The sequence below is a fragment of the Balaenoptera acutorostrata genome, chromosome 2, assembly GCF_949987535.1.
Source record: "Balaenoptera acutorostrata chromosome 2, mBalAcu1.1, whole genome shotgun sequence".
Lineage (NCBI taxonomy): Eukaryota > Metazoa > Chordata > Mammalia > Artiodactyla > Balaenopteridae > Balaenoptera > Balaenoptera acutorostrata.
The window spans coordinates 141,682,494-141,701,790 of record NC_080065.1 but is presented as its reverse complement, the minus strand read 5'-3'; the positions used below and the strand labels follow the sequence as shown (position 1 = coordinate 141,701,790).

Sequence of the window (19,297 nt, the reverse complement as noted above, 5' to 3'; positions counted from 1 at the left end):
CATACTGATACAGTATGTCATCCCAGCTGAGCCCAGATTGGAATTTGAAGTCAAGATTATCTGTGGAGCTTGTGAGGTGATATATTGGGAACTACAGATAAGAGTTGTTGGGCCTGAGGCTTTCACCCTAAGAGCCAGTGGAGGAAGGAGTTGTTCAAGGGCACCTAAAGATAAAGAAAGCATATGGTATGGTATTCATCTCATTATAGGCCCAACTGATTAATTATTATCAAGAGAAAGGTCGGAGCAGGGTTCTCAAACCATGTGGAACCTTTCCATAGGGGGCATTTTGGACATCTATGGCGGTGTTTCAAAGGTCACAAAGGTTGAGGTGTGCTACTAGCATTGAATGGGAGAGGGTCAAGGATGCAAAACTCTCTGCAGCATCCCACATCCTGTACAACTTTTCAATGTCCTGTTAGACATTCATGTGGTGAGCAGCCTGCTTACAACAATAATGTACAATAACACTCTGAGCCTAGGTCCTACCTCAACCCTATATGAAGTACTTGGTTTCCTAGGAATGCAACCACCCTTTACATTGAGGGAAGATTACACTTTGTTTAGTTCAGAACTTGACCACGAGTTGTTTGCCATTTTGGAAAATCGTATCACAGATGGTAATACTAGTTTTGAGTCACTGATACTACATTCCTGTATCAGTTGCATTTGAGCTGCCAAATCCAGCAGGATTCAAATACAGGTGCATTTTATTTTATTATGTTGTCCAGTATAGTCATGCCCCAATATTTGTATATAAAAACATATATGGGGACTTCCTTGGTGGCATAGTGGTTAAGAATCCTCCTGCCAATGCAGGGGACACGGGTTCGATCCCCGGTCCGGGAAGATCCCACATGCCGCAGAGCAACTAAGCCCGTGCGCCACAGCTACGGAGCCCACGCGCCTAGAGCCCGTGCTCTGCAACAAGAGAAGCCACTGCAATGAGAAGCCTGTGCGCCACAACGAAGAGTGGCTCCCGCTCGCCGCAACTAGAGAAAGCCTGCACGTAGCAACGAACACCCAACGCAGCCAAAAATAAATAAATAAATAAATAAATTTATTTTTCAAAAAATCAATAAAAGTATAGCTGCTCTAGATGCCAACTCAAGATGCCATCACTCCTTAGAAGACAGAACATGAAGGTGAATGGAGAAGTGAATTCAAGTAATTCAAGATAAAAGAAATGTTACTGTGGATTTAGATGTATGGTTGAAGCTACAGCTGTGATTCCAAAAGCCCTGTGGTTGGAGTGCTAGAGCAGTATAGAGGCTTCTCCTCCAAGAAATCTGAGAAGCCAAGTAGTGGCGTCCAAGGGGAGATGGATAGGCCCTGTTTTCTGACTTTCACCTTCACTGATACTGAAAACCAGACAGGAGCAAACCAGTCTAAGGTGCAGAAGTGTGGGTTTAGGTGGGACTGTGGGGGGAACCCCCGACAAGCCAGGGCAGGGGGATTCCAAACCATGTTTTCCAGGGTGATGGTGAAATATTCTTTAGAAGATGAATGAAATAAAAAGGGAGAGAGCTCATTTTCTGCTACAATTTCAGTCCACTTCTTTCCTGTTGTGAGGAAGGTGGCTGACGACAAATCTGAAAGTCAGCCTGCTTTTGAGCGACGTAGAACTTCCCTTATGGGGAAGCTGCCAGTCTTTGAAATGTCACCATATTGGCTGGAGGGAAAAAGCAGAGCTCATTCTTCAGGAAAAAGCATGAGGAGGCTGAATCAGTGGGTTCTAGAATAAAGGGCAATTACTCAAATGTGGATATTGGTGCTGCTGTTACCATAAAGTGAGGGCTTAGGTTGATCTTTCTTCTTTTTTTTTTTTTTTTTTTTTGTCTTCTTGACTAAATAGCTTCCCGAGAGTTGACTTGATATCACCTAAGTCTTGTAAGTCAGTATATTAGACCGATGTGTGTCAAACTCCAGTGTGCCTCAGGATCACCCGGAAGTTTATTAAAATGCAGATTCCTGGGCTCCTCCCCTAGAATTTTGCATGTAGTAAGTCTGGGGCGGGGCCTGAGAATTTGCATTTCTAACAAGCTCCCAGGTGATGCCAATGCTGCTGGTCCATGGACCACACTTTGAGAACCACCACTCGAGTTCAAGGCCACCACACCAGAAACTGCATCCTACTAGCTTGACTACTAAGTTACTGGATGGCCTTGGGAGGACCTCTCGTGGGACTTGCTTTCCCAAGCTTTCACAGGAGAATAAAACTATAACCCTCTGAAGTGGCTAGAGAAGATAGTGAGTTTCAAAATAGCTGGTAAAAGTGTGGATGTGCTTTGAAGAATAAAAGGTATTCTCAAATGTATGCTTCCAAAATGCTTGTATGTCAAAGGGTGGGGTAAATACACATTTTATATAGCTGTGAGCTGTTATTATGCCCTAACCTAGTCAGGTGCCTGACTGCACAGTTTGTTACCAATAAGTGTTTGCCGAGTGAAGGCAGTGGGGTGACGATCTGGCGGCTTTTACCTGGACACACCCACGAGACAATTCAGGCCCGAGAAACCCATGGTGTTGAGTTCAGCTGCATCACCACAAATCTGCTGCATCTGCCCGGCATTTGAGAAACCTGGGCAGATGGGAAATGCAAGTGGGCCCACCCCAGAGCTGTAGCCCGCGGGGCCGCTGGCCCACCGCACCGGGACCTCGTGCTCTCACTCACCCTGTTGTCTTCAGGAGTAGGAGGAAGAGGCTTCTTTGAAGCTGAAACAAGAAAAACAGAAAAAGAAAATGAGTATGAAACCGAATGTGCCCAACTAAAGGTGAGCATTAGGGGGCTTTTCAGAGAAAAGGGGCCCCAAAGAGAACAGCAGGAGGGGAGGATGAGACACAGGGCCTGGGTTTTTTCTCTTTCAGCCTGCTCGTTCCCAATCTTGTTTTCCAGGAGACACCAGAGACTTCCAGAAGCCAATATCTGGGCCCCTCTGCCTGTATCCCCAGGAAAAGCCTCGCCCAAAGGGGCTGACAGCGGTTCTCAGTGTGTGTCTTTCCCAGTGGGCACGGAGCCTTCCACGAAGGCACCTTCACCTGTTAAACCAAGACTTGGAATTGGTGACTCAGGGGGGCAGGGACTCACTGGTTTCCTGATGCCCCTGTGGGCTTGAGGAGGGGGTGGAAGAGGTGAGAGGTCGTCGTGCTGCTTGTTGAGAGGCCTGGAATCCACTTTCAGTTAGTTATCTTAAGGACTCCGAGTATTTGTTCTTGCTGACTCCCCCAGACAACACCCCAGCACCTCGCTCTGTTTATCTCTTTGTGTCTCCACAGCTCCTTCTCTCTGTGTCTCTTTCTTCTTTCTCTCCCTTTCCCCCTCTCTTCCCTTTCATCTCTCCATCTGTGTCTCTCAGCATTTCTCCTTTGAGGCACTAAAAAAGGTCAAGCCTGGAATCAACGGACCTAAGTTGTGTGTCTGTGTGTCTGGCAGGATGTGTGATATGGGAGGCAGTGCCCAGGCTTCTGCTCAGTTCAAGGACTTCTTTAACAATTACAGGTAAACAGGGCGTGGGCTGCATCTGCAGGCGCCGACCGCCTCACCTCTGCAGGGGGTTGACTTGGAGGTGGGCAGCCTGTGTCAGGGATGTAGTAAGAAGAGATTCACACATTGACACTGGAGCCCAACCCTTGTGCTAACTCCTTAAGCAAGGGCAGGCTTGGGTATTGGATGTGCAGTTAACAGAGAAGAAGGAGACATACATAATAGGAAACATGGTTTCTATTCGGCACTCAGCTCGGAGCCAGGAGCCAGGTGTCCTAACCCCAGCTCCACCACACACAGGCTGTGTGGACTTGAGCCCCTTCCAGCCCTGAGCATTCTGTGCCTGGTCTCTCTTTCTTCTTCCTCTGGGCTTGCTCTTGCCTTTCTTCCTCCCTCTCTGGGTGAAGTTCGTATGTGGTGAGATCGGGGCCAGTTCTGGTTGCAGACGTAAGTGCTGCTGTGGGTTGGATATAGCAGAGTCTGTTTAAAACTCAACCACCTCTGCTACTTCCCAGACAGACACACACATACTACCTCAGCTTCAGATTCTTCTGTCCACAGATGAGAAAGTCTCGGAGACACAATTACCATTTATTGCAAGCTCGCTAAGTGCCTGCAGCTGTGCTAAGAGCTTTCCCCACCCACACTGAGTCTCCCAACAACCCCGCAAAGTAGCTACTTATTCTCATAATCTCCATTTTACAGATGAGGAGACAGACACAGAGACTCAGAAAGGTTAAGTAACATATATGAAGTCACAGAGCAAGGACGTGAAGGGGCTGGGACTCACACCAGGTGTTTTTCATCCTGAAACCCCGTGCTCTGAGACCCTGCATGGTACATGTGCCCAACACCGGGAATTCTACAAGCCTTCACTCAGAGTAGATGATCATGTGCTACGTGCACAGTGCAGTGTGCTTCTTGAAAAGTCTGCTCTCAATTCTGTCGAAACTATGGTGCATGACGTTATTTTAAACCAAGTCAGAGGAAGGGAGAGTGAGGACAGGCTCAGATGAGGAGATGGTGGTAGACTGCAACTCAAAAGCAGGAGCAGCAGCAGGGTGCAGTGGTTAGACCCTGGCTTCATGTGGGGAGGAGCTTAGCATGACCAGTCCTACTCTGGTGAGTCATTCAGATGTTCCTCCCACCTCCATCATGTGTGTACCACTCAGTGGAGGGAAATACTGTCTGCCTTGGATAGCAACAGCTGCTACATGCATGGTAGAAATTGCAAAATAGAAACATAGATTCAAAGAATTTCAGAATTGGAAATGGGCTTAGAGAAGATTTCCTCTTAGGACCCCTAAAACTTCCCCTTCCATTTTAGAGATGAGAATATTAGGGTCCTTGATGGCCAAGTGACCCATCCAAGGACCTACAGGAAGGTGCTGGCAGGAACTTGGAGACCACTCTGGCCTTGGAAAGGGCTTTGAGTCACTGAGGCAAGCCCACACCATCCTGTTCTTGTGGTTGATTCCACTCATGTAAAACCTTCCATTTCTTTTTCATGAGATACTAGCCTTCATGAGGATGGTCCACAGGGCTAATGTAGGGGATCACTGACCTCTAAAACTAGGTAAATATTCTTCTGGGCCAAGGGACTGGTAACCTTGAACTTTCTCTCCCAAGGTAGAGGGTGAGAAGAAGTTGTTTTTAAAGTGACACTAAGAGGGGCTGCAACTCAGGAAGCCGCAGAAAACCCAGCCACGTGTTACATTTAGCACATCCGCCTTGGGCTGTCAATCTGAGGTATTAGGTTTTAGTGCAAAAAAGAAACTGATGGATGAGAAAAGTTAGGCAGGGTAAGAGAGGTTGAGAGGAGAGGGCTACGGAAGCAAACAATCCACATGATCCATCATTCCTAGTCAACAGTGGCTTTGCAGAGCTGTACGACCTGGAGCATATTGAAGTCCTCAAGCCTCCTCTTTCTTTTTTTTTTTCTTTTCATAGTTTATTGCAGCATTTCTTTTTTTTTTTAAATTTATCTACTTATTTATTTATTTTTGGCTGTGTTGGGTCTTCGTTTCTGTGCTAGGGCTTTCTCTAGTTGCGGCAAGCGGGGGCCACTCTTCATCGCGGTGCGCGGGCCTCTCACTATCGTGGCCTCTCTTGTAAGCCTCCTCTTTCTTTAACATCATACCATCTACCCCAGACGGTTATGAGGAATGGGAGTGTAATGTACGTAAAAGTGCATCAGAGTGGAGTTGCCCTTCACCGGGGGTTCAGATCCCAAAGTCATCACATAAGATAAAATCAAGGTGCACTCCAATCTCTAGGACCTGGGTCTTTGACCTCAAAGGCCAAAAAACAATATCTTTTGTTTTTGCTTTGCATTTAGGCTGTGGCCTCCTTTTCTCTGAGACTGTGGAGGTCTAGGGCAAGTAAGTAGAGGTGGGGAGAAGCCACATTGTAAAATGAGCCGTTTTTTTGGTTTTACTTTCTTCCCCCTCCAAGTGTATAGAGTTCAACTTGTGTAATTGAACACGTGTGATATGATGCCACTGTAATAGATAATATTATGTATCTCTAGGTCTGTCTCTACAACTTCAGATTTGAGTAGACTGTGGCAATCAAATTTCCTAACTTGAAGGTATAGTGGTGCTATTCAAACTTTACTGTGCACACAGATCTCCTGGGGATCTTGTTAAAATACAAATTCTTATCCAGTAGACCTAGGAGGGGGCCTAGTATTTGCATTTCTAACTAGCTTCCAGGTGATGTTGATGCCGCTGGTCTAAGAACCACACTTTGAGTAGCAAGGAGTTAAAAAGATATCGGCCTTGAGATGAAAAAACATCAACAGACTGGTGGTAGAGGCGGATGATTGCCTTCTGAAAATTTTGAAATTGTGGACTTTTGCATTCAATCCTGGACACCCCTGGTGATGGGAAGCAAAGAGCCTTTCCTTCCTACTAGTAGAGAGGCCAGTCACTGTACGAAGAAGAAAGGGAATTCATAGTCACTTACCATTCTTGGTGGGATCATACTGGGCACAGCCCACAGCAAGCTTCTCCAGTTGAGCACAGCATCTCCATCTCCCGTCCATCCAGAAATTAGGATGATACTTGGGCACCAAACTGTTGTTATTCCTGGTTTCTGAAAGGGGTTGGCACCGGCAGAAGAGTTATTTCCAGGTCAGTCTATCAAGGGCCACCAACTTTATAATTCCTTGAGATTGACCCTGCTGTGTGAGCTTGCATGAGTATTGCCTAGAATAGTCAGAAAAATGGCCTTTTTTTCCGGGCATATACATTTATGGAGGAGTGTATATTGAATTTAGTCATCAGCAGATCTGGGTTCTTATCCGGCTCTGCCTTGAGATAGTTGTGTGTCCTTAGGTTGGGCAAAACCCTCATCTGAGCCCCAGTTCCCACTGTGCCATGATGTTGTTAGACTGGGACCATGGGCCCCACAAAAGTGCCTTAGGGAACTTAGGGAAGGCTGAATAGGTAGGATTCTCACCACTCCATTTCTCCCACCTTCAACTATAGCAACTTTGCTTTTATCCTTTCTAGATTTGTGGCTTTAAAGTCAGATTTTGGTACAGGAAAAAAGAGGCTTTCCTCCTAAAAAAAAAAAAATATAAAAACACAGAGAACTAGACAGATGATCTCTAATGCTTCTTTCAGCTTTAACATCCTGTGAGTAAAACCCCTCCACCGAGGTAGAACGGCCAATGAGCACAGTAGGGGCCCTTTTGGTTACTTCGTACTTTAGGGTTTGTTCTGTGCCCGTTGACTGTTAAACTTGAGAGCACTTCCCAGTTTATCTGGCACTTGCCATTTGGGACTCGCAACAACCTTGGAAGAAGATAAGACTTGTATGTTTATTCTCGTTTTTCAGATAGAGACATCGTGGCTCCCGAGATTTCAAATGGCTTGCCTACCCTCAGTCCCCACAGCTACTTAGATTAACATTTTAACCCAGTTCTCCTGCAAATCCAGGGCTTCAGGCTAAATGACAATACTATAATATTAAATGATAATAATAGTAATATGGATTGAGTGCTTTCTTTAGGTATGATTCCAAGTGTCTGACATGTCCTAACACTTTTTTTTTTTAACATCTTGATTGGAGTATAATTGCTTTACAATGGTGTGTTAGTTTCTGCTTTATAACAAAGTGAATCAACGTCCTAACGCTTTTAATTCTCACAATAACCCTATGACTGCCTGTTTCTAGTCAGAATTTATAGCTGAGGAAATGGAGACACTGAAAAGTCAAGGAATTTGCCCAAGGTCACACACTAATAGTTAGCAGAGCTGGAATTTTCTCCTTAGCAGCCTGGCTCCACATCTTATGTTCATAAACGCTGCGCTGGTTCTGATTATGCTGTCGGGAAGGCGAGTCCTAAGAAGTACCCTTACGATGATCTGAAAACCTTTAAGGCCAGTTGACATTTGTTGGGTTCTGACTATGGGCCTGGATAGTCCCAAGGGCCTTACTCTTAGCAGCTCTGGAGGCAGGTGCTTTTGAACAAATTTATTTATTAAAGTATAGTTGGGACTTCCCAGGTGGCGCAGTGGTTAAGAATCCTCCTGCCAATGCGGGGGACACGGGTTCGAGCCCTGGTCCGGGAAGATCCCACATGCGGCGGAGCAACTAAGCCCATGTGCCACAACTACTGAAGCCTGCGCGCCTAGAGCCCGTGCTCTGCAACAAGAGACGCTGCTGCCATGAGAAGCCCTTGCACAGCAACAAAGAGTAGCCCCTGCTCGCTGCAACTAGAGAAAGCCCACATGTAGCAATGAAGACCCAACGCAGCCAAAAATAAATAAATAAATAAATAAAAAAGTACAGTTGACTTAACGATATTAGTTTCAGGTGCACAACATAGTGATTCAGTGTTTTTGTAGATTACATACTATACAAAGTTATTATAAAATAGTTACTATATTCCCTGTGCTGTACACTACATTCTTGTGACTTATTTATTTTATGACTGGTAGCTTGTACCTCTTAATCCCCTTCATCTATTTTGCCCCTCCTCCCACCCCTCTCTGCTCTGGAGACTGCTAGTTTGTTCTCCGTTTATGTGAGTCTGTTTCTGTTTTGTTATATTCATTTGTTTTATTTTTTAGATTCCACATATAAGTGAAAACATACAGCATTTGTCTTTCTCTGTCTGACTTATTCTACTTAGCATAATACCAGGAGGCAGGTACTATTATTTTTATTCCCTCCTCCTCCCCTTGTTAAAAACAGATGGAGAAACTGAAGCACAGAGCAGTTAAGGAAGTTGCCCAAGCACACATGGCCAGTGAGTGGCAGAGCCAGGATTCAAACCCAGGTCATCTAACTCAAGGGCCCACGCTCTTATTCTTCATACTATACGAGGGGTCAGCAGACTTTTTCTTAAAGGACCAGATAGTAAATATTTTAGGTTTTGCTCACCAGCAGGCACAATTGATATATTAATGAGGTACTTACATAACCCTTTTAAATAGAACCATTAAAAAATATTAAAAACATCCTTATCTCAGACCTTTACAAAAGCAGGTGGCAGGGAGGATTTGCCTGACCCTGTACTATACTGGTTGTTACCCAAGTTGAAAACGTGGGACCCTCCACCAACACCAAAAGGGAGAAATGTTTGACCATCAGCCGCCCTTTAGTCTATCATGGAACTCAAGCCTTCTAGAGGATCTAGGCATCTCAGGGATTCAATTGCACAGGAGGTTAATTACCTTCTTTAAGGGCCAGCACCCAGCGCTGCCGGCTCTCGCGATCTGGAGCGAACACATATAGGAGGTAGTTGTCATGCACAACCTGGAAACACACACAGAGTTCAAGGTGAACAGTGCAGCCAGAGATGTATGACTGACAGCAGGCCCACCTGGCTTACTGGGCCAAGAGTGGGGTCTCAAGTTGTCATCAAAAAGGCAAACATTTGGGTAATTTAGGGACTAGTGTCCTTTTTATCCAGGTGTTTGGATGCTGTTCAGATACAGGGTGAAACCCCACAGCTCACCTTCGAATACATGTCACTAGTATGCCATCACTAAATTCAAATAGCTGGAGAAAAGGGTTCTCCACTTACCTAGACAGGACGTTTACTTCTCATATTAAGTTTTCAGTGATTAAAAGAAATACTGGCATATGAAAGAGTAAGATATTAGATGATAAATATATAATCGAGATTTTTTTAAACTTCTTAATTTGAAATAAGACACCCAAGAATTTCCAAAGATAGTACAGAGTTCCTGTGTACTTTTCACCCACATTTCTCCAATGATAACATCTTACATAACATAATATGTTCTTAAAACCAGGAAATTGACATTGATCAAATACTATTAATGTACTACAGATCTTTGGATTTCACCAGGCTTTTTTTTTTTTTTCCATGCACTCATTTGTAATTGGAATTTTAATGATGGGAAAAATGTGTGTTATTCCTTTTACTTTTGGTACTAAAAATTCCAACTTGTGGAGGTCATGTTTCTAGTAGGAAAAAAGTCCTTTTTTATGCCACATTAAAAAATGGAATATTAACTCCTCAGATTGGTAAACATGAACGGTACCCTAGGATGTGCAAGAAGATATCCACTCTTTCAGAACCATAAATGTCAAGAGTGGTAACGAGATTTAGATGATGTCATGACCTAAAGACTAAATATACTCTCCACCAGCTCTGTCCAATAGAACTTTCTGCAGTGATGGAAATGTTCTAAAATCTGTGCTGTCCAATAAATTAGCCACTAGCCACGTGTGGCTATTGAAGGTGTGAAAAGTTTATTCATTGAATGTGGCTTAGTGTGACTCAGGAGCTGATTAATATAGTGTAATTTAAATTAATTTACATTTAAATGTAAACATCTGCATGTGGCTACTGGCTACTGTATTGGACAGCACAACTCCAGATAGTTCTCAGATTATAAAATCTGAGTCTTTTTACCCCAGGACCTCTAAGCAATTTATAACCAAGTATTGTAATCTGTTGTCCCAAGTCATGAGTAAACCACCCTTATGTAATATTAAGCTTGGGGCCCTTGATAGTTTTTTTCCTCCCCGCAGGAGTAGAGTACTTAGGACTTTCCTTGAGGTGGGGAAGACATGAAGGAAAGGGAAATGAATGACAAGTTTTTCAAGATTTTGTGGTTAATCTTTGTTGAATGAATAAATGCATCATCAGTTGAAAGAAAACAGCAATTTCTTCTGGGCTTGGTCTAAGTTCTAACCCTTGACCAGAGTCATCTCTGTCCCACCTTCTTGTACAATGACTGAGCATTTTAACCATTGTCCAAGGAATGGGGAACTAGCCCCCTTCCTTGATGCACTTACCTGAAATGGATATTTATAGTGGCATGGGATGATAATGTCACTTTTCACAATCTCGACACATTTGATTCGGGAAAGTTCAATGGAGCCCTTCAAAGTGCGCTTTTTCTGTGGGGAGAAAAACCACATTCCATTTAAGGAAGAAGGAAGACAATATTTTTGTCCAGGCTGCTTCTAGAAATACATTACTAGATAAGATCCATTGTAAACCAACCCTCCAAATATCCAGAAGCTCCTTCTTAGCCCTCAGTGCCTGAGAAGAACACTCTGAGCAGACTTCTGGGAGAACATGTTATTTGAACCGTCTTTTTGATGGAGTGACTGACTTCTGTTCACTGAGCCACTGTGCCTTACATCCCAGTTACCTTGTGACAAACAGCAGCATTTGCAGAACTTACAGCTGGGATGGGTAGTGCAATCTGTGGGAAACCACACATGTGCCAGTTTTTTTCTGCTTTGTGCCTATTCATGGCCTTATTAGCATAGTAAGTGAGCTCAGGCCTGACCTGGTTGGTGACAAATACCTTTAGTGGCACCTTTCTTTTCTATATCTGCCTTCTCTGTGTCCCTTAGTTATCCATGGTCCCACAATGGCACCCCTGTAGGACATTCCTGACTCTGCTCTGTAACTATCCCTTCTCCACACCCCCATTAAATTTTACTGGCCCCGTGTCTCATTTCCTTGGAAGCTGCTAGATGTATTCCTTGATAATTAATTCACATGATGGTCTTTGTGATTTATAACCATGTCACATGTTACCCATTTCTAAGAGTCCTTGTCCTTGGATCCCAGGGGATGTTAGGTTGGTAGACGATAAGGGTCCATAGAAGGCTAGTTAGGGAAAAGCTTTTGGAGAGCAGGAGCCTTTCACAGGTGCCTGGAATTAGGCTTCCATTGAGAATAGAGTTTAATTCAGTTATGGAACCAGTTGCAAAACACTTCATTTTAGCTTATCCTTAAGAAAGAGGTAGCACAGATGGTGGTGAATCAGGCACAAGGTTGGAAAGGGCTAGGGACAAAATTGGGCTCTGCTTCTAACCAGCTCTGTGACCTTGGGTCATTCATCTAACCTCCCTGAACTTCAGTTTCCGCGTCTGAGAAGTGAGGATAATAATGCCTACCCTTTAAGTGTTGATTGCAGAATAAAATGGGAGTATGTAAACAAATTCCCTGGCTTATGATATGTGCCCTCAATAAAGGGTACCCTCCCAATGAAAGAGGTTAAAGAAGTCCTAACTATGGCAAGAGAGTTGTGATATATGAGGGCACTTGGTGGGTATTTGGGAAGTATGACATCATCAAATTCTCCAGAAATGAGCTCAGGCTCTACTTACCACTTTTTGATACTCAGCCTAACGGATAGCCTTTGCTTTAGTAGCTGAGGCACAGAATTGAGATGAAAAAAAGTCAAGATGTGAGAAGTACTCTCTATTGAATCCAGGGAAGTTTTGTGGTATTTCTTTTTTTTTTAATTTTCTTTCTGAAAACAAATTTATTCATTTTTGAAAGTACAAAATCTATCCATGTTCATGGTAACAAATAAAACAATATGGAGGTATGTTGAGAAAATATTTCTAGTATTTTAGTATCCTATCCTTCTCCACAACTCTGAGCTAGCCAAGGTTAACCATTTGGAATGTATTTATCTTTCCCACACATATTTATAGAATATATAAAACAAAAATGAGCATCTCTTCCACATAGTGGTCTCCAGTGTGCTTTTGTAATCTCAGGATGTATTAAGAGGCCAGTCTTCCCTTAAAAACCTCAGAAAACATGTGCCCTTTGGACCCAAACTCTCTTCTCATTTAGAGTCTTTCACAGCTAGAAATACATGTCCTGATCCGCCCATAATCATACTCTTTGCAGTGGGTAATCTGCTTTTCAAAAGCAGAAGAGCACAAGAGAGCTGTCTTCTCAAAAACCACCTGCAGCTACAGGTGATAAACAGGGAGTCTGAGCTTTGAGGTTATCTTGGTTTTCAACCTCTGTTGGGTTATTTCCTTAGTAGTGTACATGGTAAAATGCAACAGAAGGCTCATGGCAGTAACAGGACCACTCTGTTTGCAGACATTTTTGTCACTGGAACTCCTGCATTCCTGAGGGTAGAGACCAGGACATCTGTTACCATATCCCCCAAGCCTATCACAGTGGCTGGTCCACCATGGGTACCCAGTTAGGATGATATAAACGAAGGGTGCCGAGTTGGAACGTAGCTTAGATAGTCTCAATCAGACTTAAGGCTAATGCGTTTAGCCGTTCAGGAATATTTATGGAGGGCCAGCTCTGAGCCAGGTGCTGTTCTGAGTGCGGGAAATAGAGAGATGAACATGGTAGACCTTCTCACGGAGCTCTAGTCTAGTTGGGAAGGCAGACAATATATACAGGTACTCTAAGGAGAATAGGACAGGTTGACATGGTCAGCTGGTGGTCAGGGCAACCCTCACTGGAGACAGGGCATTTGAGAAGAGATCAGAAAGTCAAAAAAGGAGCCAGATAGGAGAAGGCCTGGGAGAGTGAGCACTGAGGTAGAATAAACAGCAAGAGCAAAAGCCCTGGGGTAGAAACATTCTGGATCAGTATCAGTTGTTAATAGCCTGGGATCATCATAATCAGGGCATCAGGTGGACGTAAATAGTAACTGGAGTTGTGACTAGGGATACAAATTCTATGTGAAGTTCTAAAGCAGCGCTAACCCACAGAAACATAATGTGAGCCATATATGGAATTTAAAATTTTCTAGTAGCCACACGAAAAATAGCAAAAAGAAACAAGTACAATTAATTTTAAGAACACAGTATTTTGTTTAACCCAGTATTTCTAAATATTATCATTTCCACATGTTATCAACATAAAAAATTGAGAGCTATTACGTTTAAGGACTAAGACTTTGTGTATTTTACAAGATATCTCAATTTGGATTCTCCACATTGCAAGTGATCAGTAGCCACACATGACCTGATTAGACAGTGTGGCTTCAAGACTTCCAGGGAAGATTTCTCTAAACTCAGATGATCTTCTTTGACTTCTTATTATTCGTTGAGTTCCAACATGGATTTTAAGCGACTGTCAGGTGAGCCTTCGGTTGAAATGGATTTCACATTCTATCATCAAAGTTCACTCTCAGCCCCAGAGGAGTGATCAGGTTCCCCCCTCACAATGCGTCCTGCTTGGTCAGTCTCTCTGGCATCCTGAGGCCAGTTCTGCTCAGATCTCCAAAGATCTGCTACGTGGTAAATAGCAGGGTCAGCTGTGTCTTCCCCGAGCTGGGCAGTGGGGACAGTCGGTCAGTGAGCTAAACACAGCTTTGTCTCTGGGAAGTGGTGACTGCCTGTAATCATCCCAAACAACTGCGCTATTTCTGAAAAATGCCAGCGTAAAACCTTCCAAGGAAGCCACATGAAAGCCACCAGAGAAAGAGAGACACCAAGTAAAGCAGGTCCTCTTTCTTCCTTGTTATTCCATCTGCACCCCTTGAGGTGAAAATCACAGAACTTCACTTGGCTTTGTCTCTTTTCTTGGCCACATACAAAGCTGTCCTCATATTGCAAAGCTTCACCCCGGACATTTGATGTATGTCAAACACAATCTAAAAAGATGCTGATGCCCACATATTTGTACAAGGTAAGCTTGTGCAAGTGGCTTTTATATCGCCTTTCTTTTTATGTTAATGTATCCTATGAAATAGAATTCTGGATTGTGACTTTTAAAGAAGGCAGGGAAAAACAAAAGACCATAACATTTGAGAGCATTTCCTATACTTCAGGCACTCAACAGGACATCTCATTTAATCACAGTCCTACAGAGTATTATTCCCCCATTTTGCAGGTGAGGACATTGAGGTCAGAGGGGCCAAGTCTCTTTATAAGTGCGCATACAAGCTCAACTCTGTGACTCCAGAGCCTGAGTGCTTAATGACTGCTTCATGGCTTTGCACCTGCCCTGACTTAAGGTAGGAGACTTTCATTCCCCAAACCCAACGCTGAACAATCAATTGCATGACCAATTTCTGTAAGCCGTGACCCAGTGGAGATTTGTTTCTGCCTCATTTGGTTGTGAAATGTTTGGTTGTGTATGTTGGATTTCAAAGCGGTAGCACAGAGCTCCCTCTTCGCTCCTATAACATTGGTGCCTTGGCTGCTCAGCTAGTCCAGCAGATACATCAGTAAGAAGCTGTGTGTCAGTTACCCATGAAAGAGGACATCTCCACCCTTCTGAAAAACAGTAGAACTTCAACCTTCTCCTCCAGTGAGGCTGAGTGAGAGAGAAACGGAACTTTCACATCAGGCAAACCCATGTCTGCCTGACCAGCTGTGCAACCTCAGGCAAGTGTCTCAACTTCTCTGTTGCCTTGTTTTTTTTTAAGTGGAAATAATAACTGTCCCTGAATCAGTGGGTTAACTTAGAGGATTTAAAAGATCTACATAAACCTACTAGCAAAAGAAAATCATTCAAATGATAAACCAACCACCCAAGTGTTACTTCCTTTCCTTCTCCAAATGCTGCCCATAGAACAAGACCTCACTCTCTTGTCTTTATGTGTCCACATTTTCTTTGGGGTTTTCTTTCAGGCAAATATGTAACTGAGAACCACCATTCGGGAGGACAACATTAATATTTAACTGGTGATCCTGGTGATTTTGACATTCCGGAGTTATTTGTTTACTTTGCCAATTATTTGTAAAACCAGGGCAAAACCTTGAAAGGGGCCTGTTGCCTGGTCTTCCCAGCTGTGTCACATTTGCTCTCATTTTAGCAAATGTGAGGACTTTAGCTCTCTGCTTCCCTTCCCCCTCGCCCATCAAAACCTCGCCCAAATAGTCATTCACCTAAGATTTAACTTCCTGAGAGCTTAAGGCTTGATTTGTTTCACAGGAGTTTGGATTAGGACAGGTATTAGAGACTTAAACCTAGAGGGAGATTTGATAATCAGATTTCAAGCATCAACTGGGAGAGTGTTTTTCAAAGGGAACCAGTATTTTTCAAAGGGGAGCGATGCCTTTAAGACTTTCTCGGGAACTTCCCTGGTGGCGCAGTGGTTAAGAATCCACCTGCCAATGCAGGGAACATGGGTCCGAGCCCTGGTCTGGGAAGATCCCACATGCCGCGGAGCAACTAAGCCTGTGCGCCACAACTACTGAGCCTGCACTGTAGAACCCGAGAGCCACAACTACTGAAGCCTGGGCACCTAGAGCCCGTGCTCCACAACAAGAGAAGCCACCGCAATGAGAAGCCCGCGCACCGCAACAAAGAGTAGCCCCCGCTCACCGCAACTAGAGAAAGCCGCACGCAGCAACAAAGACCCAACACAGCCAAAAATAATTAAAAAAAAAAAAAAAAAAAAAGGCTTTCTCAGATCGCACTGTAAAAGGAGCCACATGCTGCTTTTATCAGAGTTTCTTTAAGATTAGGAAATATTTTTGATGATTTTAACCAGGCATTTTGAATATTTTGTTCATTGCTTCTTCTGGCCTGTGGTACAGCCAGCCGTTGTACCAATCTGAAATGGCACAATGATGCAATTGAAATGAAAACTGATGTCATGTGAGGTGAAACTTCAGTGACTGACTTGGGGGTTGCTTTCGCCCACCCCTACCAGAATGCCGACTATCAGTTCTAAGATTGGTTTTAGGAGCTTTCCTGGATTCTAGTCCCATCCCCTGCAAAACATGCTGGAGGTAACCCACGAGTTCCCTCCGAGTCTCCCAATGCAGCTGTCTTTTTTTTTTTTTTTTTTTATAAGGGTGTTATTATTATTTTTTTAAAATGAGAACCTCATTCTTTTTAAAAAATAATTAATTAATTAATTAATTATTTTTATTTTTGGCTGTGTTGGGTCTTCGTTTCTGCACAAGGGCTTTCTCTAGTTGCAGCAAGCGGGGGCCTCTCACTATCGCGGCCTCTCTCGCTGTGGAGCACAGGCTCCAGACACGCAGGTTCAGCAGTGTGGCTCACGGGCCTAGGTGCTCCGCGGCACGTGGGATCCTCCCAGACCAGGGCTCAAACCCGTCTCCCCTGCACCGGCAGGCAGATTCTCAACCACTGCGCCACCAGGGAAGCCCAATGCAGCTGTCTTTTATGGCAAAGGGAACCCTCATGCTGAAGGGGAGACAAGCAGAAATTCGGAACTTGGAAAAGTCATGGCTGGAATCCCTATGAGAACAAGTAATACTGGGCAAGTTGTCTCAGTTCTCTGGGCTTAGTTCTCTTAGGTCTTCCGAATCATTTAGTTCTTGGGGAGTAGGGATGCTGCCGACAGCTGCAGCTCAGGGTTATAATGACCTGAGCTACTTGGAACCTGATAAGATGTGATCTCAACGGAAAAAGCAGCGTCTTCTAGAACACCAGTGTAATTTGTAATTAGCTGTTGCTGGTTCTTCCCTCTCCCAGTCCATGATCACCTGGACCTACCCTCACTAAACTTTCAAGTTCTGGGAAGATCTGGAGCTAAGGTAGCAGGTTTCGAGTCACCTAGACTGATTTAAAGCCAGGAAACTATGATCCATCCCACACCTGCCTTCTTTTCTTTCCACAAGACCTTTTAGTCACGGCCGAACCAGAGTAAACTGGCTTTCCTCACCTCAGCTTTTCACACCATGGTTTATGAGGAGGCTGGTTGTGCTGTGGGGAAAACACTCAAGCTTCCCTTGAAGTCCGCCATCTCATTAGTAGTAGCAGCCTGACTACCTGAAAATGAAAGGATTTTACTCACCCTCTCCCCACCTCCCCACGAAAACAAAAAAACAAGAAGAAAGGAAGAAAGAAACAGGACTATACTCTCATACAGTTTCCAGACTCAATTTGGGATCCTCTATTAAAATTATGAATGCGTTTTCTCACAAGAAGCTATTAAGAGCAGATACTCCTGGGAGTAGTTCTGGGGTTTGGGAGTAGGAAGTAGAGAGACTTTCTTTTCACCTCTTATCCTTCTATACTGTTTCACTATTTTACCATGAACGTGTATTTCTTTTATTGTATTTAAAAGCAGTTAGCTAAAATAAATAAATACATTTCCCTTATAGGATTTATCCTATGGAAACATTTGTTCAAAATATATAGACGTAGGAAAATCCTTGTGGCATTATTTATTACACTGAAAAGTCTAGAGAAACCTAAATATCCACCAATAGACAAACGGTCAGATTAGTTATGGTTCATCTATCTTGTGACCACTCTGTAGCCATCAACAAAGAGTAAAGCTGGTCTATACGGAGGGGAAATATATATATATATATAAAGTGTAAAAAGTAGGTTTAGAACAATAGCTGGAGCATCATCTCATTTTTGGGAAAAGAGATAATAAAATATATATTATTATGTTCAATAATCAAAGAAATAATACAAGAAGTAACACTGCTACACTGGTTCTCCCTTGTGGATGACACTATGGAAGACTTTTTCAGGGTAAGTTATATATTACTATAATATTTGAAGATTTGCCATGAGCATGTAAATTTACTAAGCAGAAAAATAAAAATACTGTTTTAAAGCAGTCACAAATTTTAAAAACACCACACTGTCATACGGGTTTGGCAGATGCCTATGGGAGAAGGCCAAGTGGTACACATCAAATGCTGGGTGTGTGAAATGACGCAGCTCTTTGCCTTTATAACCTCATGACCCCTTTAGCAGTCAGTGGCAGCCAGGCGGCACCTGCCACCTGCTCTTCTGTATCCATGGAGGTTCAAGTTCACGACATTTCCTCTCATGCTCTCCTTGAGCGCTGGTCATTTTCTTTATAGATTAATAAACAGCTCTGTGTGCTTTTATGTGGTGTATTTGTCTTAGAGGTGAAGGAACAATTCAGGAATAATTCCAGCCTCATTCTTCTTAGCAATGATCTTAGTGATCTTAGCCTTAAAAAAGCATTGTTCGTTTAAATTTGCTTACAAAAGTGGATAGAGAGAAAAGGACTTAATGTGGAAATCAAGAGCAAGTACTAAGTGGTACAGAGTAGACCCTGAAGGTGTCCTGCACATTTTCTCTCTCAGCATCTCTGGTCTTTGAATGTTCTTTCAAAGCCCTCCTTCTTTCCAATATAGGGCATATTAGATTTCGAATGAGTTTGAAAGAATGTATTTTTGAATCTACCTTTTGAGCACTGGCGATTCAGTAGCCAAAGTATATAAATGGATAACAACTTCATTAGATTTCAGGAAATAACTCCTTGCACAGAGGTGATGTTCAATTGATTATTTGTTACTTGGTTGATTGAGGGAACAGCAGGTAGGACCAAGTGTGCAGCAAAAAGTAATATTTGTGGACTCCATGACAAAACTCTTAATAGAAATGATTTGAAAAAGACATCTAGAATGATGGGCAAGTGGATAACAATTTCTTGACAACGTAGAGGTAAGTTAAAACTAGCCTGCCCAAAGGTTTTAGCTAATAGATAAAGAGCTCCTACAAATTATTAAGGTAGATACTAACAACATTATAGAAAGATGGGCAAAAGGGATCTAAACTGCACTTAAACATATGAAAAGATGCTCACTGACTATAATAATAGATGTGTAAATAAATTTTACTGA

The 19,297-nt window shown here is 43.3% G+C and overlaps 1 protein-coding gene across 1 annotated transcript in view; it reads right to left on the bottom strand.

Annotated features, from left to right (window-relative positions):
- ITK (IL2 inducible T cell kinase) overlaps positions 1-19,297 on the bottom strand; it is a 64,729-nt gene that overhangs the window by 33,522 nt on the left and 11,910 nt on the right. The window contains exons 2-5 of the mRNA XM_007165522.3: positions 10,769-10,873; positions 9,172-9,253; positions 6,452-6,580; positions 2,675-2,715 (exon numbers count right to left, since the gene is read on the bottom strand). Coding sequence (XP_007165584.1) covers positions 2,675-2,715; positions 6,452-6,580; positions 9,172-9,253; positions 10,769-10,873 — 357 coding nt within the window. The remainder of the gene's footprint in view (positions 1-2,674; positions 2,716-6,451; positions 6,581-9,171; positions 9,254-10,768; positions 10,874-19,297) is intronic.